Source organism: Bufo bufo, chromosome 2 (genome assembly GCF_905171765.1).
Source record: "Bufo bufo chromosome 2, aBufBuf1.1, whole genome shotgun sequence".
NCBI classification, from domain to species: Eukaryota; Metazoa; Chordata; class Amphibia; order Anura; family Bufonidae; genus Bufo; species Bufo bufo.
The window spans coordinates 679,403,073-679,426,648 of record NC_053390.1 but is presented as its reverse complement, the minus strand read 5'-3'; the positions used below and the strand labels follow the sequence as shown (position 1 = coordinate 679,426,648).

General features: G+C 43.3%; 1 protein-coding gene across 3 annotated transcripts in view; it reads left to right on the top strand.

Annotated features, from left to right (window-relative positions):
* The window catches only part of DDX60 (DExD/H-box helicase 60), a 460,164-nt gene that overhangs the window by 249,067 nt on the left and 187,521 nt on the right, over positions 1-23,576 (top strand). For all 3 annotated transcript variants that reach the window (XM_040418645.1, XM_040418646.1, XM_040418644.1), the window contains 3 exons: positions 809-918; positions 9,009-9,113; positions 21,634-21,762. In XM_040418645.1, the coding sequence (XP_040274579.1) occupies positions 809-918; positions 9,009-9,113; positions 21,634-21,762 (344 nt within the window). The remainder of the gene's footprint in view (positions 1-808; positions 919-9,008; positions 9,114-21,633; positions 21,763-23,576) is intronic.

Sequence of the window (23,576 nt, the reverse complement as noted above, 5' to 3'; positions counted from 1 at the left end):
TTGTAAAATGATGGCATATCACTAGGTTATGTCATCATTTTATGATCAGTGGTATCCAAACTCTAGGACTCCCACCGATCCTGGTTGTGAAGTGAACCGCAGTCAGTCCCATTCAGTTTAGTGGAGCTGTGCTGCAGTTCCCCGGCACAGTGGCTGGCCATGTACCACTGCACAGGGAAAGACTGAAATAACATTGTGGCCCTTTCAATCAGTTGGGATCCCAGAGGTCAGATCCAGAGCAATTATAGCGCGATAGCATGTTCTATCCAGTGAAATCCCATCACTTTAGGAGATGGGAATATCCCTTTAAATGTGTAGTGTGAACAGATTTCTGATGACCACTTTCATGTTAACATAATGTTAATTTGTAAGATTGTGTCACTTTGTTGATGGTGTCAGAAATCTCCTTATCGTGGGTTCTAGGATTATTAGATATACAGTACATATCGCCCATATATGCAATGTCATATAGGGTTTCTTGAATCCATCAGAGAAAGAGTTTCAGGACAAAACAAGCCTACTTTTAATTGTATAACATATCAAAAATATGGTCTGATAGGTTAATTGGAAGTGACAAGTTGTAAGTGATTGGCTCCAAATGGGGTTGTCATTTGTGGGACCTTTGTAGTGAATTACTATGTTGAGCCTGGGACCCTAGGGGATCCTCTGGTTACTTGGTGGCCAGTCCATCATACACTAACAATGTAAAGTACAAGGACATGATGAAGAAACTAAGTAAATCTTATTTATTCCTTGGACATTATTGTACATATTTAATGAATTAATATCAGAATGTTCTGTTTTATAGTTCAGTACAATAAACGATACAATGATCTGGAGAAATATATATGTTCTGAGAAAGACTCCAACCTTAACTTTGAACACTACCATCCCTGCGCGTCCTTGACAATAGATCATGTAAGTACTGAATATAGTATGTATTTACCCAGATAAAATGTACTTGAACAATTGTGATCCTTTTAGATATATAATTGAATAATGATTGGAAAATACGAAGCTAATTGTTTGCATCACACTGACACTGTCATTGGAAGAGGCCATCAATATGTGATCAGGAGTTTTTGACCACTAGGATCCCCACAATAAACATAATGATGCACTTCGATATTCATTGAAGGGGCCAACTGGTTATACCAACCGCCGACACTCCCATTCTGATGCTAAGGATAAGACATTAATGTGTGTTTTTTTTTTTCACGAAAACACCATTGGTAATGATGACAATGTCCCAACTGTGCCCGCACTGCGCTCCTCTGTCTAATTAGGCTCCTGGTACTTAGTAACATAGTTTATACGGCTGAAAAATTACATTTGTCCATCCAGTTCAGCCTGTTATCCTGCAATTTGATCCAGAAGAAGGCAAAAAAAAGCCCTGTGAGGAAGAAGCCAATTTTCCTTCCCGACTCCAATTAGGTAGTCAGCATAACTCCCTCCCTGGATCAACGACCCCTCTCTAGTAGCTATAGCTAGTAATATTATTACACTCCCAAAATACATCCAGGCCCCTCTTGAACTCTTTTAGTGAACTCACCATCACCACCTCCTCAGGCAGAGAGTTCCATAGTCTCACTGCTGTTACCGTATAGAATCCTCTTCTATGTTTGTGTAGAAACCTTCTTTCCTCCAGACGCAGACAATGTCCCCTCGTCAGTCACAGTCCTGGCCTGCGCAGTCAGGCAGCTTCGAGCGCTGTGAACTAACTGCCAATTACAACCCGCATACACTGCGGGTTACAGCCAGGCCTAGATCATGTGCACAATATACAGCTGTACCTTGGTACTGAAACCTAGTGTAGCCCAAAAAGTACCTCTGTCCCGCCAGAACTATAAACAATCCATGGCTCTAACAGAGCATTAGAGTAAAAGACTAACTTGGAGTAATAATATTCTGGTTCGCGTTGAAACTTGGGGTTTGAGGTGGTTTAGTTACAGTATATATATTTGGACCGTGTTTGTTTTTTGGTTTCTTGCAATATATTTAAGAGTTGTTGACTAGGGATGAGCGAACCCGAACTGTATAGTTCGGGTTCGTACCGAATTTTGGGGTGTCCGTGACACGGACCCGAACCCGAACATTTTCGTAAAAGTCCGGGTTCAGGTTCGGTGTTCGGCGCTTTCTTGGCGCTTTTTGAAAGGCTGCAAAGCAGCCAATCAACAAGCGTCATACTACTTGGCCCAAGAGGCCATCACAGCCATGCCTACTATTGGCATGGCTGTGATTGGCCAGTGCACCATGTGACCCAGCCTCTATTTAAGCTGGAGTCACGTAGCGCCGCACGTCACTCTGCTATGATCAGTATAGGGAGAGGTTGCAGCTGCGACGTTAGGGCGAGATTAGGCAGATTAACTCCTCCAAAAGACTTCATTCTGTGATCGATCTGCAGCTGTGGATCATTGAAGTGCTATTATTGACTTGCTCACTTTTTTGAGGCTGCCCAGAGCGTTTTTAGATCACTTTTTTTCTGGGGTGATCGGCGGCCATTTTGTGACTTGTGGTGCGCCAGCACGAGCTATCACCAAGTGTATTTAACCATCGATAGTGTGGTTATTTTGTGCTATATCCTACATCAGCTGCAGGCTGAGCCTGTGTCACCGAAGTGCATTTAACCATCAACAGTCTGGTTATTTTTTGGCCATATACTACATCAGCTGCAGGCTGAGCCTGTTTCACCCAAGTGCATTTAACCATCAACAGTCTGATTATTTTTTGGCCATATACTACATCAGCTGCAGGCTGAGCCTGTGTCACCCAAGTGCATTTAACCATCAACAGTGTGGTTATTTTTTGGCCATATATTACATCAGGGGCAAGTTGAGCCTGTCACCCAGCGCCTAAAAAATAGACCTGACATTTCTATTCAACCAAATCTGCACAGTTTTAGCTGGTCAAGTTATTTGTAGTGACCGTCAAAGCAGACTTTTTGTTCTGGGTTGAAAAAGCATTCCCAAATTTGCCATTCTGAAAATAACTAGTTTGTGGTATTTGAGGCCTACTTGAAATCTATCCCAAAAAGAAAATCTTACATTGAAGTTATTGATAGTATCATTCAGAAAAACCTAAGACACACGCTAGCGTGCTGATAGAAGTGTCATTCTGTGATTAAACCTATAACTGTCACACAGCGCAAAAAAAAACAGGTCTCACATCTCTATTCAACCAAATCTGCACAGTTTTAGCTGGTCAAGTTATTTGTAGTGACCGTCAAAGCAGACTTTTTGTTCTGGGTTGAAAAAGCATTCCCAAATTTGCCATTCTGAAAATAACTAGTTTGTGGTATTTCAGGCCTACTTGAAATCTATCCCAAAAAGAAAATCTTACATTGAAGTTATTGATAGTATCATTCAGAAAAACCTAAGACACACGCTAGCGTGCTGATAGAATTGTCATTCTGTGATTAAACCTATAACTGTCACACAGCGCAAAAAAAAACAGGTCTCACATCTCTATTCAACCAAATCTGCACAGTTTTAGCTGGTCAAGTTATTTGTAGTGACCGTCAAAGCAGACTTTTTGTTCTGGGTTGAAAAAGCATTCCCAAATTTGCCATTCTGAAAATAACTAGTTTGTGGTATTTCAGGCCTACTTGAAATCTATCCCAAAAAGAAAATCTTACATTGAAGGTATTGATAGTGTCATTCAGAAAAACCTAAGACACACGCTAGCGTGCTGATAGAAGTGTCATTCTGTGATTAAACCTATAACTGTCACACAGCGCAAAAAAAAAACAGGTCTCACATCTCTATTCAACCAAATCTGCACAGTTTTAGCTGGTCAAGTTATTTGTAGTGACCGTAAAAGCAGACTTTTTGTTCTGGGTTGAAAAAGCATTCCCAAATTTGCCATTCTCAAAATTGTGGTGAACGGGAACAATGAGGAAAACATCTAATAAGGGACGCGGACGTGGACATGGTCGTGGTGGTGTTAGTGGACCCTCTGGTGCTGGGAGAGGACGTGGCCGTTCTGCCACAGCCACACGTCCTAGTGAACCAACTACCTCAGGTCCCAGTAGCCAGCAGAATTTACAGCGATATTTGGTGGGGCCCAATGCCGTTCTAAGGATGGTAAGGCCTGAGCAGGTACAGGCATTAGTCAATTGGGTGGCCGACAGTGGATCCAGCACGTTCACATTATCTCCCACCCAGTCTTCTACAGAAAGCGCACAGATGGCGCATGAAAACCAAGCCCATCGGTCTGTCACATCACCCCCATGCATATCAGGGAAACTGTCTGAGCCTCAAGTTATGCAGCAGTCTCTTATGCTGTTTGAAGACTCTGCTGCCAGGGTTTCCCAAGGGCATCCACCTAGCCCTTCCCCAGGGGTGGAAGAGATAGAATGCACTAACGCACAACCACTTATTTTTCCTGATGATGAGGACATGGGAATACCACCTCAGCACGTCTCTGATGATGACGAAACACAGGTGCCAACTGCTGCGTCTTTCTGCAGTGTGCAGACTGAACAGGAGGTCAGGGATCAAGACTGGGTGGAAGACGATGCAGGGGACGATGAGGTCCTAGACCCCACATGGAATGAAGGTCGTGCCACTGACTTTCACAGTTCGGAGGAAGAGGCAGTGGTGAGACCGAGCCAACAGCGTAGCAAAAGAGGGAGAAGTGGGAAAAATCAGAACACCCGCCGCCAAGAGACTCCGCCTGCTACTGACCGCCGCCATCTGGGACCGAGCACCCCAAAGGCAGCTTCAAGGAGTTCCCTGGCATGGCACTTCTTCAAACAATGTGCTGACGACAAGACCCGAGTGGTTTGCACGCTGTGCCATCAGAGCCTGAAGCGAGGCATTAACGTTCTGAACCTTAGCACAACCTGCATGACCAGGCACCTGCATGCAAAGCATGAACTGCAGTGGAGTAAACACCTTAAAAACAAGGAAGTCACTCAGGCTCCCCCTGCTACATCTTCTGCTGCTGCTGCCTCGGCCTCTTCTGCTGCTGCTGCCGCCGCCTCGGCCTCTTCCTCCGCCTCTGGAGGAACGTTGGCACCTGCCGCCCAGCAAACATGGGATGTACCACCAACACCACCACCTGCGTCACCAAGCATCTCAACCATGTCACACGGCAGCGTTCAGCTCTCCATCTCACAAACATTTGAGAGAAAGCGTAAATTCTCACCTAGCCACCCTCGATCCCTGGCCCTGAATGCCAGCATTTCTAAACTACTGGCCTATGAAATGCTGTCATTTAGGCTGGTGGACACACAGCTCATGTCACTTGCTGTCCCACAGTATGTTGTTCCCAGCCGCCACTACTTCTCTAAGAGAGCCGTGCCTTCCCTGCACAAACAAGTGTCCGATAAAATCAAGTGTGCACTGCGCAACGCCATCTGTGGCAAGGTCCACCTAACCACAGATACGTGGACCAGTAAGCACGGCCAGGGACGCTATATCTCCCTAACTGCACACTGGGTAAATGTAGTGGCGGCTGGGCCCCAGGCGGAGAGCTATTTGGCGCACGTCCTTCCGCCGCCAAGGATCGCAGGGCAACATTCTTTGCCTCCTGTCTCCTCCTCCTCCTACTCAGCTTCCTCCTCCTCTTCTTCCACCTGCTCATCCAGTCAGCCACACACCTTCACCACCAACTTCAGCACAGCACGGGGTAAACGTCAGCAGGCCATTCTGAAACTTATATGTTTGGGGGACAGGCCCCACACCGCACAGGAGTTGTGGCGGGGTATAGAACAACAGACCGACGAGTGGTTGCTGCCGGTGAGCCTCAAGCCCGGCCTGGTGGTGTGCGATAATGGGCGAAATCTCGTTGCAGCTCTGGGACTAGCCGGTTTGACGCACATCCCTTGCCTGGCGCATGTGCTGAATTTGGTGGTGCAGAAGTTCATTCGCAACTACCCCGACATGTCAGAGCTGCTGCATAAAGTGCGGGCCGTCTGTTCGCGCTTCCGGCGTTCACACCCTGCCGCTGCTCGCCTGTCTGCGCTACAGCGTAACTTCGGCCTTCCCGCTCACCGCCTCATATGCGACGTGCGCACCAGGTGGAACTCCACCTTGCATATGCTGGACAGACTGTGCAAGCAGCAGCAGGCCATAGTGGAGTTTCAGCTGCAGCACGCACGGGTCAGTCGCACTGCGGATCAGACCCACTTCACCACCAATGACTGGGCCTCCATGCGAGACCTGTGTGCCCTGTTGCGCTGTTTCGAGTACTCCACCAACATGGCCAGTGGCAATGACGCCGTTATCAGCGTTACAATACCACTTCTATGTCTCCTTGAGAAAACACTCAGAGGAGGTGGCCCAGGAGGAAGAGGAGGAAGAGGGGTCATTTTTAGCACTTTCAGGCCAGTCTCTTCAAAGTGACTCAGAGGGAGGTTTTTTGCAACACCAGAGGCCAGGTACAAATGTGGCCAGACAGGGCCCACTACTGGAGGACGAGGAGGACGAGGATGAGGAGGAGGTGGAGGAGGATGAGGATGAAGCATGTTCACAGCGGGGTGGCACCCAAAGCAGCTCGGGCCCATCACTGGTGCGTGGCTGGGGGGAAACACAGGACGATGACGATACGCCTCCCACAGAGGACAGCTTGTCCTTACCTCTGGGCAGCCTGGCACACATGAGCGACTACATGCTGCAGTGCCTGCGCAACGACAGCAGAGTTGCCCACATTTTAACGTGTGCAGACTACTGGGTTGCCACCCTGCTGGATCCCCGGTACAAAGACAATGTGCCCACCTTACTTCCTACACTGGAGCGTGATAGGAAGATGCGCGAGTACAAGCGCACGTTGGTAGACGCGCTACTGAGAGCATTCCCAAATGTCACAGGGGAACCAGTGGAAGCCCAAGGCGAAGGCAGAGGAGGAGCAAGAGGTCGCCAATGCAGCTGTGTCACGGCCAGCTCCTCTGAGGGCAGGGTTAGCATGGCAGAGATGTGGAAAAGTTTTGTCACCACGCCACAGCTAACTGCACCACCTCCTGATACGGAACGTGTTAGCAGGAGGCAACATTTCACTAACATGGTGGAACAGTACCTGTGCACACCCCTCCACGTACTGACTGATGGTTCGGCCCCATTCAACTTCTGGGTCTCCAAATTGTCCACGTGGCCAGAGCTAGCCTTTTATGCCTTGGAGGTGCTGGCCTGCCCGGCGGCCAGCGTTTTGTCTGAACGTGTATTCAGCACGGCAGGGGGCGTCATTACAGACAAACGCAGCCGCCTGTCTACAGCCAATGTGGACAAGCTGACGTTCATAAAAATGAACCAGGCATGGATCCCACAGGACCTGTCCATCCCTTGTGCAGATCAGATATTAACTACCTCCCCTTAACAATATATTATTCTACTCCAGGGCACTTCCTCATTCAATACTATTTTTAATTTCATTTTACCATTATATTGTGGGGCAACCCAAAGTTGAATGAATCTCTCCTCTGTCTGGGTGCCGGGGCCTAAATGTGTGACAGTGGCCTGTTCCAGTGGTGGGTGACGTGAAGCCTGATTCTCTGCTATGACATGAAGACAGATTCTGCGCTGACATAAGGCCAGATTCTCTGTTACGGGACCGCTCTCCTCTGTCTGGGTGCCGGGGCCTAAATGTGTGACAGTGGCCTGTTCCAGTGGTGGGTGACGTGAAGCCTGATTCTCTGCTATGACATGAATACAGATTCTGCGCTGACATAAGGCCAGATTCTCTGTTACGGGACCTCTCTCCTCTGCCTGGGTGCCTGGGCCTAAATGTGTGACAGTGGCCTGTTCCAGTGGTGGGTGACGTGAAGCTTGATTCTCTGCTATGACATGAATACAGATTCTGCGCTGACATAAGGCCAGATTCTCTGTTACGGGACCTCTCTCCTCTGCCTGGGTGCCTGGGCCTAAATGTGTGACAGTGGCCTGTTCCAGTGGTGGGTGACGTGAAGCCTGATTCTCTGCTATGACATGAATACAGATTCTGCGCTGACATAAGGCCAGATTCTCTGTTACAGGACCTCTCTCCTCTGCCTGGGTGCCTGGGCCTAAATGTGTGACAGTGGCCTGTTCCAGTGGTGGGTGACGTGAAGCCTGATTCTCTGCTATGACATGAAGACAGATTCTGCGCTGACATAAGGCCAGATTCTCTGTTACGGGACCTCTCTCGTCTGTCTGGGTGCCGGGGCCTAAATGTGTGACAGTGGCCTGTTCCAGTGGTGGGTGACGTGAAGCCTGATTCTCTGCTATGACATGAAGACAGATTCAGCGCTGACATATGGCCAGATTCTCTGTTACGGGACCGCTCTCCTCTGTCTGGGTGCTGGGGCCTAAATGTGTGACAGTGGCCTGTTCCAGTGGTGGGTGACGTGAAGCTTGATTCTCTGCTAGGACATGAAGACAGATTCTGTGCTGACATAAGGCCAGATTCTCTGTTACGGGACCGCTCTCCTCTGTCTGGGTGCCGGGGCCTAAATGTGTGACAGTGGCCTGTTCCAGTGGTGGGTGACGTGAAGCCTGATTCTCTGCTATGACATGAAGACTGATTCTGCGCTGACATGAAGCCAGATTCTCTGCTATGGCATGAAGAGACTGATTCTCTGCTGACATGAAGCCAGATTCTTTGCTATGGCATGAAGAGACTGATTCTCTGCTGACGTGAAGCCAGATTCTCTGCTATGGGACCTCTGTCCAATTGATATTGGTTCATTTTTATTTTTTTAATTTTAATTTTAATTCATTTCCCTATCCACATTTGTTTGCAGTGGATTTACCTACATGTTGCTGCCTTTTGCAGCCCTCTAGCTCTTTCCTGGGCTGTTTTATAGCCTTTTTAGTGCCCAAAAGTTCGGGTCCCCATTGACTTCAATGGGGTTCGGGTTCAGGACGAAGTTCGGGTCGGGTTCGGATCCCGAACCCGAACATTTCCGGGAAGTTCGGCCGAACTTCTCGAACCCGAACATCCAGGTGTTCGCTCAACTCTATTGTTGACATGAAATTACAATTATTAAGTATTAATATGTGATATATGTTAATGTTTTGTTCATTATGAATTAGATGAAGAACTATGGAATGCCAAAGGATCTTACATTCTCTCCAAGGGAAAGCATACAGCTGTATGATTGCATGGCAGCTGCATGGCCACAAATGCCAAATTTAAAGGTAGGACTGTATTTATTATGGAGATCTGATAACTTGTTTGAGTGTTATATTAAAAAGTGGCAAATATAGTATACCAGTGCATCTTAATAAATTGGAATATCATCAAAAAGTTTATTTATTTTTTAGTAATGCAGAGTGATTTGTTTCAAGCATTTATTTCTTTTAATGTTGATGATTATGGCTTACAGCTAATAAAACCCCAAAAGTCAGTATCTCAGAAAATTAGATTATAAAGATAAATATTGTAGATGATCAACACATGTGAAGGTTTCCTAAGCCTTTAAATGGTCCTTCAGTCTGGTTCAGCAGGTTACACAGTCATAGGGAAGACTGCTTGACAGTTGGCAAGTCAGAGTGCTGTATCCAAGCATAATGGAAAGTTGAGTGGAAGGAAAAAGTGTGATAGAAAAAGGTGCACAAGCAACATGGATAACCGCAGCCTTCAAAGGATTGTCAAGCAAAGACCTTTCAAGAATTTGGGGGAGATTCACAAGGTGTGGACTGCTGCAGGATTCAGTGCTTCAAAAGCCACCACACACAGATGTATCCAGGACATGGGCTACAACTGTCACATTTCTTGTGTCAAGCCACTCATGACCCAGAGACAACGGCTAAGGAGAAAAAGGACTGGACTGTTGCTCAGTGGCCCAAAGTCCTGTTTTCAGATTAAATTTAATTTTGCATTTCATTTCGAAATCAAGGTCCAAGTCTGGAGAAAGAGTGGAGAGGGCACACAATCCAAGTTTTTTTTTTTTTTTTTCTCTTTCTCTTTATTTTCATTTCGTATAAAAAAACATATTCATTCCAAACATAACAAATCAACAATCTCCATTTTATCAACAGCAACTAATTTTTCTATGCATAAAAAAAAAAAATGTTCCTTTTACCCTCCCGCCACCCATATGGGGGGGGAGAGGCGGGACGTAAAAAAAATTAAATAAAATAAAAATAAAAAAAATAATTCTTCGTCAATCCAGCCCTAAAGTAACCAGTTTTTCCAAAGTTCATCAATATTTTTTGCTTTTTTATTATGGCCCTCCATCGCCCGTTCTTCCTTAATCAAGTTATCAACTGCTTTTCTCCACTGTCCCACTGTCGGAGGATCTATCCCTACCCATTTCTTAAGTATAAGAAGTCTAGCTTGAAATAACACTTTACAGAGAACCACACGTGTATCTCTGTTTAAGTTCAGATGTTCAGTTGCCCCTAATATACAAATCACAGGATCTTCAGATATTTGGACCTTCAAATTTAGATGTACAGTCTCTACTATTTCTCTCCAATATGTAAACAGTCTTGGGCATCTCCAAAAGCAATGTATTAAATCGGCGTTCTCTCTCCCACATTTTGTACATTTATCCGAGGCTCTCACACCCATTATTTTCAATATCCGTGGGGATCGATGCAGCCTATGGACTACAAAAAACGTTGAAATCTTATGTGAGCCCTTATTAGAGACCCCAGAATAACTTCTGAGGGCATCTTTCCATTTATCTTCTGTAAAAGATTGAAGTTCATTCTCCCATTTTTTTCTGGCGAGTATTATAATCCGTTTCTTTTTACCCTCCATCAATATCCTATATCTTTTTGCGGTTATTCCTCCTCTTTCGCCCTCATTAGTAAATTTGTGTATTATATCTGATTTTTCTATTCTATATTTATCATCCTGCACAACTGTTCGCAGCGCATTCCTAAGCTGAAAATATTTATACATATCTTTTTGGGGGATCCCAAACTCTCTAACCATTGTGTTAAAATCTTTCAGTTTGCCCTGTTCAAATATCTGGCTAAGGTATTTCATCCCTTTTTTCTCCCAGTCTATATAGATCTTAATCGTTTGCAATTCCTTAAGATTTATATTTTTCCAGATGGGTGTATAGTGCAAAAACCCTTTAATATCTAGTATTTTTTTAATCTCCACCCATGTATATTCCAGTAAATTTAATATTCTATTTCCTGTGCTCTTTTTCCCAGTGTACCGTATTCCAACACCTCTAAGTGATTCCATTCCTCTTTCCACCCCAATCTATTTATAACCTGTCTACCCACTAAACCATTTAAAGTACCTTTTATATGACCATATTGTGATTTTAAATAATAAAAAAAACAATTCGGAACAGCTAATCCGCCCTCTCTTACTGGGAGCTGAAGCACTTCTTTCTTTATCCTGGGGATAGCACCTTTCCAGAGAAAATCCCCCATTAAACTATCCAGTAACTTAAAAATACTCTGCGGTAACCTCAATGGGGCGTTTTGGAGGACGTATAGTATTTTGGGGAGAAAAATCATTTTTATTAGATTTACTCGGCCCTGTATTGACATTGGTAATCTCCGCCAAATGTGTACTTTGGTCCTAAATTCTTTTAATAAGGGGAGTACATTTAATTTTTCATATTCTGCTATATTTCCAGAGATTTGTATACCTAAGTATTTAAAATTCTTGTGTTTCTCTAGCACATGCACCCTTAAATCTCCCTGTGGTTGTACATCACCTAACATCAACAAGTGTGACTTCCCCCAATTAATATTTAATCCCGAAAAGGAACCATACTTATCTATTATATCAATAACTCTATTAAACTGATCTCCAGTATTGTGCATAAATAATAAAATATCATCCGCGTACATTAATAGTTTTTCTTCTCCACCCTCGTATTGAAAACCTTTAATCTCCCTGTCATTTCTTATTACACATGCGAGGGGCTCAATCGCAATAGTGAATAGTAATGGTGAGAGAGGGCATCCCTGCCTAGTGCCCCGATAAAGGGCAAGGGGCAGGGACAAGCTCCCATCTACCATCACTCTAGCCCTAGGATTATAATATATTAGCTGAATCCATCTTATAAATCCCTCCCCTATACCAACCCTTTTTAATACTGCCCATAAGTAGTCCCATTCAATACAGTCGAATGCCTTTTGGGCGTCGAGTGAAAGTACCGCTTTGTCCCCCGATTCTAATCTATTGGCTTCGATATTTAGGAACAACCTTCTTATGTTTGAATATATCGTTCTCCCAGGTATGAAGCCTGTCTGATCTTCATTTATAATACCCCTAATCACCTTCGATAACCTATCGGCCAGAACCTTTGCCAAGATTTTAACGTCCGTGTTTAGAAGAGATATTGACCTATATGATCCAGGGTCTAGTTGTTCTTTACCTTTTTTTAGGATTAGGGTAATAATTGCCTCTTTCATGGATTCTGGTAGATCGCCAATTTTTTTGGCCTCGTTCAATGTTGTTTTTAATTCTGGTATTAATACCTGGGAGAACGTTTTATATATTTCAAAAGGGAGCCCATCACATCCTGGTGCTTTATCAGATTTTACCTTACTTAAAACCTAATTTATTTCCGCCATCGATATTTCTTTTTCTAAATATTCTTTTTGGGACTGAGATAACTCTCTGAAAGATATCCAGTCTAGGTATAGGTCCAGATCTTGTTTTGAGTATTGTGCCCTGGACTTATAAAGTTCCTGGAAATATTCCAGAAACACTTCTTTAATTCCTTCCGGTGTACTAATTATTTCACCCGTTTTATCTTTAATCGCCCCTATCCAGGATTTCCCTCTTTGATTTCTTACTATACTTGCCAGAATTTTGCCAACCTTTTCTCCCTCTGAAGCTAAGCAGATCCCTTGAAAAAGTAATTCTTTCCTACTTCTGTCCATTTGATGTGCCTTTAACTTTTCTTGTTGTTCCTCCCATATTTTCCTATTATAGTCCGTAGGGTATGTTATACAAGTTATTCTTGCCTCTTCTACTTTTTTTTCCAGTGCGTTACCTATTTCTCTAGTGCTCTTTTTCCAATAATTCACCTTTTTGAAGAGCAATCCTCTCAGATATGCCTTGGCAGTATCCCAAACAATTAACCTGCTAGCAGTATCATTATTCTCCAAAAATATTTTTTTTAATTATTCCATTATAGTCTCTTTATCTGGGATCATCATTAACCAGTGGGAGTTGAACTTAAATGGTAGAAAAAAATATTTTTTAATCAAATCTAATTCCATTACCACTGCACTGTGGTCTGATAAAGCCTTAGGCAAGTACTTTATCTTAATCCTATCTTGGGACATTAGATTTTTGTTTCCCAGGACCATATCTATCCTTGACCAGGTTTGATGTGTTTTAGAATAACAGGAATACATGGTTTCATCCGGGTTCTGAAGACGCCAGACATCAACCCAATTAAATTCTTGGGCTAGTTTAAAAAGATCTGCTTTTGATGCTCCTCCACCTCTGCCAGACGTTCTATCCCTGAGTGGATCCATCACCGTGTTGTAGTCTCCTATCACAATCATTTTGGATTCCTGTCTATTCAACATAAATCTATACAATTGATATAAGACATCTGGCTTATATGGTGGTGGAATATACAGGGAGTGCAGAATTATTAGGCAAATGAGTATTTTGACCACATCATCCTCTTTATGCATGTTGTCTTACTCCAAGCTGTATAGGCTCGAAAGCCTACTACCAATTAAGCATATTAGGTGATGTGCATCTCTGTAATGAGAAGGGGTGTGGTCTATTGACATCAACACCCTATATTAGGTGTGCATAATTATTAGGCAACTTCCTTTCCTTTGGCAAAATGGGTCAAAAGAAGGACTTGACAGGCTCAGAAAAGTCAAAAATAGTGAGATATCTTGCAGAGGGATGCAGCACTCTTAAAATTGCAAAGCTTCTGAAGCGTGATCATCGAACAATCAAGCGTTTCATTCAAAATAGTCAACAGGGTCGCAAGAAGCGTGTGGAAAAACCAAGGCGCAAAATAACTGCCCATGAACTGAGAAAAGTCAAGCGTGCAGCTGCCAAGATGCCACTTGCCACCAGTTTGGCCATATTTCAGAGCTGCAACATCACTGGAGTGCCCAAAAGCACAAGGTGTGCAATACTCAGACATGGCCAAGGTAAGAAAGGCTGAAAGACGACCACCACTGAACAAGACACACAAGCTGAAACGTCAAGACTGGGCCAAGAAATATCTCAAGACTGATTTTTCTAAGGTTTTATGGACTGATGAAATGAGAGTGAGTCTTGATGGGCCAGATGGATGGGCACGTGGCTGGATTGGTAAAGGGCAGAGAGCTCCAGTCCGACTCAGACGCCAGCAAGGTGGAGGTGGAGTACTGGTTTGGGCTGGTATCATCAAAGATGAGCTTGTGGGGCCTTTTCGGGTTGAGGATGGAGTCAAGCTCAACTCCCAGTCCTACTGCCAGTTTCTGGAAGACACCTTCTTCAAGCAGTGGTACAGGAAGAAGTCTGCATCCTTCAAGAAAAACATGATTTTCATGCAGGACAATGCTCCATCACACGCGTCCAAGTACTCCACAGCGTGGCTGGCAAGAAAGGGTATAAAAGAAGAAAATCTAATGACATGGCCTCCTTGTTCACCTGATCTGAACCCCATTGAGAACCTGTGGTCCATCATCAAATGTGAGATTTACAAGGAGGGAAAACAGTACACCTCTCTGAACAGTGTCTGGGAGGCTGTGGTTGCTGCTGCACGCAATGTTGATGGTGAACAGATCAAAACACTGACAGAATCCATGGATGGCAGGCTTTTGAGTGTCCTTGCAAAGAAAGGTGGCTATATTGGTCACTGATTTGTTTTTGTTTTGTTTTTGAATGTCAGAAATGTATATTTGTGAATGTTGAGATGTTATATTGGTTTCACTGGTAAAAATAAATAATTGAAATGGGTATATATTTGTTTTTTGTTAAGTTGCCTAATAATTATGCACAGTAATAGTCACCTGCACACACAGATATCCCCCTAAAATAGCTAAATCTAAAAACAAACTAAAAACTACTTCCAAAAATATTCAGCTTTGATATTAATGAGTTTTTTGGGTTCATTGAGAACATGGTTGTTGTTCAATAATAAAATTAATCCTCAAAAATACAACTTGCCTAATAATTCTGCACTCCCTGTATATATTCGCAATAACCATTTTAACACCTTCTATGTTACAATATATAAAGAGGTACCTACCATAATCATCCGTCTCATATGCCAGACACTCAAATTTAATCTTATTGTGTATCAAAATTGAGACCCCTCTAGAATAGGTAGTGTATACTGAGTGGTACCCCTCCACTATCCATCTCTTCTCGAGCCACCATAAAGATTCCTTATCCAAATGTGTCTCTTGGAGGCAGATGATGGCTGGCAAGAACCTCTTCATCCACTCAAGGATAGCATATCTCTTTACTCTCTCCCGTAAACCCCTCACATTCAATGAGAGAATCCTAACCATCTAGCAGAGGTGGAGGAAAAAATAATAATTAAAAAAAAAAAAAACACACGTCCCCCTCTCCCTCCTCCCATAGATACCTCCCCACCCTAGATAGCCCCCCCTTCTGCCAGACAGCAGTCGGGGCGACTCCATATCTTAGCATAGTGACTCCTTTCCCCTCCGCCTCCCCCAACCTCAAAGGCCCTCCCCGTCCGTCCACTCGCTAACCTCCTCCGAAGTCTGAAAGAAAACAGTCCTACCTTTATATTCTACCCTTAATTTTGCCGGGAAAAGTAAGCTATACTTTAATCCTGCCTCCCTCAGTCTCTTTTTGACAGCAATATATTCTTTCCTATGGGCATTAGTATATGCAGAATAATCTGGAAACAATCTTATCTTTTCACCCTCTATCTGATATTTTTCCGAGTTCCTGGCGTCAGATAATATTGTATCGCGGTCCTTAGCAAGTAGACATTTAACCAATATCTGTCTGGGATATTCCCCAGGAACCCTCTTTTTTGTAGGGACCCTGTGTGCTTTTCAACGACAAAAAAAGGGGAGAGGGTATCCGCCTTACAATTCTCCCTTAGCCATCTCTCCATATATTCAGTAAAATTGTCTCCCTCTACCCGCTCTGGGATCCCTACACATCTTATGTTGGATCTTCTTGATCTATCTTCTTGACTTATTAATTTTTGTTCCATCTTGGTATTCATTTCCTTTAGAAACACTACCTCCTTCTCTAAGTTCTGTACCGAGTGTTCTAAGCCAGGGACCCTTTTCTCCATCTCATGTAAACGTTGCCTAATTTTCTCCATCTCATCCCGTATTATACTGACATCCGTCTGCACTGCCCCAATCTGGGTTGCTATGGTCCCCATTGCGTTCTCCATCCTCGAGACAGTGCAGAGTATGTCCTTCATCATCCTTGCATCTACCTCTGTAAATATCCCTGAGACTCCCCTCTCTCCCCCTTCCCCCTTAGACCCATTCTCATGCATCAGGCCCAGGGATCCTGGTTCTGTAGTCTTTTCCTTTTCTCTCTGTGGAGATCTAAAACCTGGCGAGTTCGGAGCTAGGAATTTATTTAACCCCTGTTGTTTGGGCCCACTCTCTAACCCTGTTATTGATCTCCTAACAGTACCACCCGTAAGACCACGCTGTTCCTCCTTTTTCTTGGGTGGCATTTTAATCTCCCTTTCTCTTCCCCTCTTTTACCTTTTTACTCAAACCACCACCACTGTCAAATTAGCAGAATAAAAAACAAAACCACAGAATAGACAGTTTGTTAATATCCCTGAAACAATAAATATCACAAGGGGAGGGGGAGGGTAAAGTAGATACACAGAAGTAGATAAACGGAACAGATAGACAAAATAGGCAAAAAATAAAAATAAAAAACTCCCCCAGCTAACTTATTAGTATTCTCTTGTTATCCAGCAAGGACAGTACTTTAGTCCAAAAAAAAACATTGTCCACTTTTTTCACAGGTAGCACTGACTGGAATTGTTAGTTGTTAGTCCTAATATAGTCCAAGAGGGTTTTAGGGTAGAGGAGTTAGAGGGGTTGGGGATTGGTACCACGAGGGGGTTCTGGAAACCGTTAGTCAAAGAATCAAGCTGAAAATGTCAATATACAGTCATGTGAAAAAATTAGGACACCCTTTGAAAGCATGTGGTTTTTTGTTACATTTTTAATAAATGGTTATTTCATCTCCGTTTCAACAATACAGAGAGATTAAAGTAATCCAACTAAACAAAGAAAACTGAAGAAAAGTCTTTTCAAGATCTTCTGTAAATGTCATTCTACAAAAATGCCTATTCTAACTGAGGAAAAAGATAGGACACCCTCACATGTATTCCCTCTTAAATTGGCTCAGATCTCACACCAGGTGCACATAATTAGTAGATCGTTACTCTGCATGTTGAATGAGGCTTGCCCTATTTAAACCTCAGACATTTAGTTTGGTGTGCTCCTGACTGTTGAAGTGAGAGTGAGCACCATGGTGAGAGCAAAAGAGCTGTCAGAGGACTTCAGAAAAAAGATTGTAGCAGCCTATGAGTCTGGGAAGGGATTTAAAAAGATCTCAAAAGATTTTGAAATCAGCCATTCCACTGTCCGGAAGATAGTCTACAAGTGGAGGGCTTTCAAAACAACTGCCAACATGCCCAGGACTGGTCGCCCCAGCAAGTTCACCCCAAGAGCAGACCGCAAGATGCTAAAAGAGGTCTCCAAAAACCCTAAAGTGTCATCTCGAGAACTACAGCAGGCTCTGGCTACTGTTGATGTAGAAGTACATGCCTCTACAATCAGAAAGAGACTGTACAAGTTTAACTTGCATGGGAGGTGTGCAAGGAGGAAACCTTTGCTTTCCAAGAGAAACATCGAGGCCAGACTGACATTTGCCAGAGATAAAGTTGACAAAGACCAGGACTTCTGGAATAATGTTCTTTGGACAGATAAGTCCAAAATTGAATTATTTGGACACAACAGCAGAGGACATGTTTGGCGTAAACCAAACACAGCATTCCAAGAAAAGAACCTCATACCAACTGTGAAGCATGGAGGTGGAAGTGTCATGGTTTGGGGCTGCTTTGCTGCAGCAGGACCTGGTCAGCTCACCATCATAGAATCCACAATGAATTCTACTGTGTATCAGAAGGTGCTTGAAGAACATGTGAGACCATCAGTTAGAAAATTAAAGCTGAAGCGGAACTGGACCATGCAACATGACAATGACCCAAAACATACTAGTAAATCAACCAAAGATTGGCTGAAAAAGAAGAAATGGAGAGTCCTGGAATGGCCAAGTCAAAGTCCAGATTTGAATCCCATTGAGATGCTGTGGGGTGACTTGAAAAGGGCTGTACGTGCAAGAAACCCCTCAAACATCTCACAGCTGAAAAAGTTCTGCATTGAGGAGTGGGGTAAAATTTCCTCAGACCGATGTCGAAGACTGGTAGATGGCTACAAGAACCGTCTCACTGCAGTTATTTCAGCCAAAGGAGGTAACACTCGCTATTAGGGGCAAGGGTGTCCTATCTTTTTCCTCAGTTAGAATAGGCATTTTTGTAGAATGACATTTACAGAAGATCTTGAAAAGACTTTTCTTCAGTTTTCTTTGTTTAGTCGGATTACTTTAATCTCTCTGTATTGTTGAAACGGAGATGAAATAACCATTTATTAAAAATGTTACAAAAAACCACATGCTTTCAAAGGGTGTCCTAATTTTTTCACATGACTGTAAGTATAACTAAAAATGGCTAAAACGGATGTCGTGCACTTTGATAGACACCCAACTGAGTATTCCCCCTCTCTTTTTTTTCTTTCTTTCCCTCCTTCTTCCTTTTAGGCTTTTTTCTTCTTTTCCTTTCCTTGATCTTTTACGCTTTTTTTTTTTCCACACCCCCTCTTACTCTTCGTTACTTTCTTCCATCCAAAAATAGTGGATGCACACAACCCCCGTCTCTTTTTCAGACTACCTCCGTCTTGCAGACTTGCAGGCTCTCGCTCTAATTTCCAGCACCCCGCATTATTCACGCTTGCTTTATTTCTTTTCTTCCCCCTCCTTAAATATATCATAGAATAGTTATCGGGTATCAGGGGGGGGGAGACAGCCAAACTGACTGACCTAAGGCAAGTGCCAGACCAGCTCCAGGGGGAGTAAGAGCGGACCTCCAAACGAAATTTCACCCCAGCACTGGGTTTTCCTTCTTTAAGCTTTTAGCTCACATAAACCTCCCTGATGCCCCAGCACCTTTAACAGTCTACCGCCTGCACTGCTGTCATATATTATCCCCGCTTCTCACCGCATCTCCAGCTCACTGCTACAGCCGCGATGTCTGCTACAGCATCAGATATTTCCGTCCGGCGGCAGCGGCAGGCTAGGAAGCGAGGACAGGAGCGGGGAACTGTAACCAGACGTCAGCATTTCCAACGGTGTTGCGGCTCTCACAGCAGACTCGGCGGGCAGCGAACAGGTGCCCTGGGCGGCCAGCGTGCGGGGGGGCGGAAGGGGGTGGAGCCTAGCATCCCGGATGTGACGCTCTCATGCTGAGCTCTGTGCACAATCCAAGTTGCTTGAGGTCCAATATGAAGTTTCCATAGTCAGTGATGGTTTGGGGAGACATATCACTTGCTGGTGTTGGCCCACTGTGTTATATCAAGTCCAAAGTCAGCTCAACCATTTACCCAGGAAATTTTACACCACATAATGCTTCCCTCTTCTAACAAGCTTTATGGAGATGCTGATTTCATTTTCCAGCAGGACTTGGTACCAGGCTACACTGCCAAAAGTACCAATACCTGGTTTAACTAACTACAGTATGACTATGCCAGCAAACTCTCCTGACTAAACCCCATAGAGAATCTAGAGGAAGATGAGAGACACCAGACCCAACAATGCAGAAGAGCTGAAGACCACTATCAAAGGAACATGGCCTTCCATAACACCTCAGCAGTGCCACAGACAGATCGTCTCTGTGCCATGCATCATTGATGCACAAATTCATGCAAAAGAAGCCCCGACCAAGTACTGTCTATATATAGTAAAAACTTATCAGTAGGCCAATATTTCTGGATTAAAAATAATTTTTTAAGTTGGTCTTATTCAATATTCAAAATTTCTGAGGTACTGACTTTTGGGTGTTTATTAGCTGTAAGCAATAATCATCAGCATTAAAAGAAATAAAGACTTGAAATACTGTAGATGTGTAGTGAATCTATAGAATATGAGTTTTACTTTTTGAATAGAATTACTGAAATAAATTAACTTTGAGGATATTCTAATTTATTGAGATGCACTAGTATATAACAGCTAACAGTCAGTGCTGAGGCCTTACTGTTGAAAATGCCAGTTATATACATAAAATTAAAGTGAACCATGGCTATTTAGCAACTGAAACTAGTTTGACCTATGTGTATAGACCTCTGAGGATAAGGGACAATTAGAAATGCATAGGGTCTATTATTTATATTGATATTATTGTGAGATAGCAGAAGTAGGGACAGCCCAGTATGCCAAGGATAGAGGTTCCCCCTGTGTATATATCCCTGCAATGAACCAGGATGCATGGGGGATGAGAGAGGGACCATAACAAATATTTGCTTTCCCTTTCTAATCACCTGTCAAGGTGGAAATTACCTGCTTAGCCCTGGAAAACTCTCTACTACAGTGTGTTGCCCCATGTAACGATGTTATATTTGAGGCTAAGGCTGTCTTACTGTCCTGCTGCATATGTAGTAACTGATAATAATTTATAGGGTATCTGTCGGCAGATTTGTACCTATGAAACCAGCTGACTTATTGCATGTGCATTTTTCAGCTGACAACATCTGTTTTGTTCCCAAGTTCATATGTGCCCACATTGCTAAGAAAAATGATGTTTTAATATATGCAAATGAATATTGATCAGAACTTTCTGCAAATTCATTAGAAGCACAGACATAACTGAAGGTTGGGAGACAGAGTGCAAGGCTCCTGGTTGTGCAAGAACATCATAGGATAAGTTCAGACAATAAGATCCAGAATCTGTACAGTGGTAAAATTGGTGAAAAATACATGAAACACGTAAGGCTACTTTCACACCTGCGTTAGGTGCAGATCCGTCTGGTATCTGCACAGACGGATCCGCACCTATAATGCAAACGCTTGTATCCATTCAGAACGGATCCGTTTGCATTATTCTTTAAAAAAAAAGTCTAAGTCAAAATGGATCCGTTCTGACTTACATTGAAAGTCAATGGGGGACAAATCCGTTTTCAACTGCACCATATTGTGTCAGTGAAAACGGATCCGCCCCCATTGACTTACATTGTAAGTCAGGACGGATCCGTTTGGCTCCGCATCGCTAGGCGGACACCAAAATGCTGCAAGCAGCGTTTTGATGTCCGCATCCAGAGCGGAATGGAGGCTGAACGGAGGCAAACTGATGAATTCTGAACGGATCCTTATCCATTCAGTATGCATTGGGGCTGAACTTATCCGTTTTGAACCGTTTGTGAGATCCCTGAAACGGATCTCACAAACGTAATTCAAAACACCAGTGTGAAAGTAGCCTTACTTTGAAGTCAGGAATATTGTTATTACACTACTACACAATAAAAGTTGAAATGTTATGTACGCCTTATAAAGTAGTTTTTTTTTTTTTTACTATTAACTATATTACTTACACACACTTGTGTACTCTTCACTTGTTTCTGTATTTGTATATTTAGCAACAAGATATTTTAATATAGTACATATACTATTAAACGTTTTAATTTTCTTAAACTAAAGAAATTAGATCCTGAGGAAAACATACATTTGAAGGACAAGATAACTATAACAAAAAATGATGCAACTGATTATGAAGAGGAGCTGAAAAAAGAATTTGTGGACTGGGTGCAAAAAGGACATGATGAACAGGTAATTAAGTATTAAAATATATCAAGTATCAAGTAAGGAGATGGAGGTACAGTATGTGGTAGGATGCAAAACAAAAAACAGAAACGTAAAGTGGTGTAGCAGTGAACAACTTGTCCAAACTACAAAAGCGTAGAACTCCTGTTAAATTATTCTGAATTGTTATTTTTAAAAATGCTATGCGCAGAGCAAAGAAAACAACACACCAAATATCAAAATAATGAAGATATGATGGCACTTACCGCAATTGTCCAACCTTTCTTTATTTTTAACAGACGCATAAACGCATAAAATATAATGGCAGCAGGGGTCAGGGCGCCACACAGGCACCATTAGTGACTGTTTTTGGATTGAGCACCGCAGCTGTCCCCATGTGAACTACCATCCGACCACGTGTGTCTCCGGCTTTGTGGATGCCCTGATGCTGACATTGCTGAGCAGTGCCATCTGGTGCTTTTCGATTATTTGGTCAACACACCAAATATGACCATCCATAGGACATAAAAACACTTTTGTCCAAGCTTGTGTTCTCCTCAATATGCTTGAAACAGGGGCTTATCTAAAGGCTTATGGGCGATGTTGCAAGAGTTCAGCTTGCCCCCCTCCCCTGATTTGTGAAGTTGCAAGGATGCACCTAGCTTTTCTGCTGCCTGAGGTAAAAATTTTAATTCCCCGCCCCCATATCAGATTCTCAACCTAACCCCTTCCCTCCAATCCTACTGTTAAAGGAGTTGTCCTCTTTTTACTATTGAAGACCCTATCCTCAGGATTGGCCATCAATGTCAGGTAAGCGGGGGTCTGACTCCTGGCACCCCTGCGATCAGCTGTTTGAAGAGAAGGCAGCGCGGCCTTCTCTGCTTTGTTTACCTGCTTGCCGCAGCAATTACAGTGGTGAGCAGGTGTAATTACAAGTATGGCGTCCCCATTCACTTCTATAGGACGGCTCTGTCTGTTCAAGTAAATACTAAAGAACCATCCCATATAAGTGAAGAGGGACACCATACTTGTAATTAAACTGCTCACCACTGCAATTGCTATGGCGAGCAGGTAAACAGAGCAGAGAAGGCAGCGCTCATATAAACAGCTGATTGGCGGGGGTGCCTGGAGTCAGATCCCTGCTGATCTTATATTGATAGTTGACAACCCCTTTAAAGACATACTTGGAAAACGTTACATACAGCAGTACAGAACATACAGGGTAATACAGTGCCACATTTTGTACCTCTTACATCCAGTAACGTCTCCTCTGATGTAGATGTTCTCTTTCCTCATCTTCTCCCTTCAGACCAGACCACCATCATGATCTCTTTCAGCCATCTCTTCTCTCTTCAGAGTTTAACAAACAGACATTGTAGTTTCCTACTTTTCCATCATCCTTCCACCTTCTGAACTCCCATCCTTCCACCCCCAATACTGTGCTGGCTGTGCTCCCCAATACTATACTGCAGAAACAGTCTCGCTGAAAGTACTAGTGCCACACAGATGGCGACCCCTTCAACAATTATTGGCACACAGTGCCCTAAAAAATAACTGCACCTGGCAAATAGTGTAATCATAATGTCCTAAACAATAATTGTGCTAAGCTGTGCCAGGTGTCCCCCACAGTGCATAGTGTTAATAGTGCGCATAATAGTCATAATGCCCCCTTTGTGCCCACTAGTTATCATGTTCGCCAAAACTCCCCAGTACTAATACTTCTCCTTATTATGTGTGCCAGTAGAAAATTACCACTAATGTTTGCCAGTACAAAAACTACACCCTTATAATGTGCATCAGTGCAAATACCTCCTTATACAGTAATGTGCGCCAGTACAAAA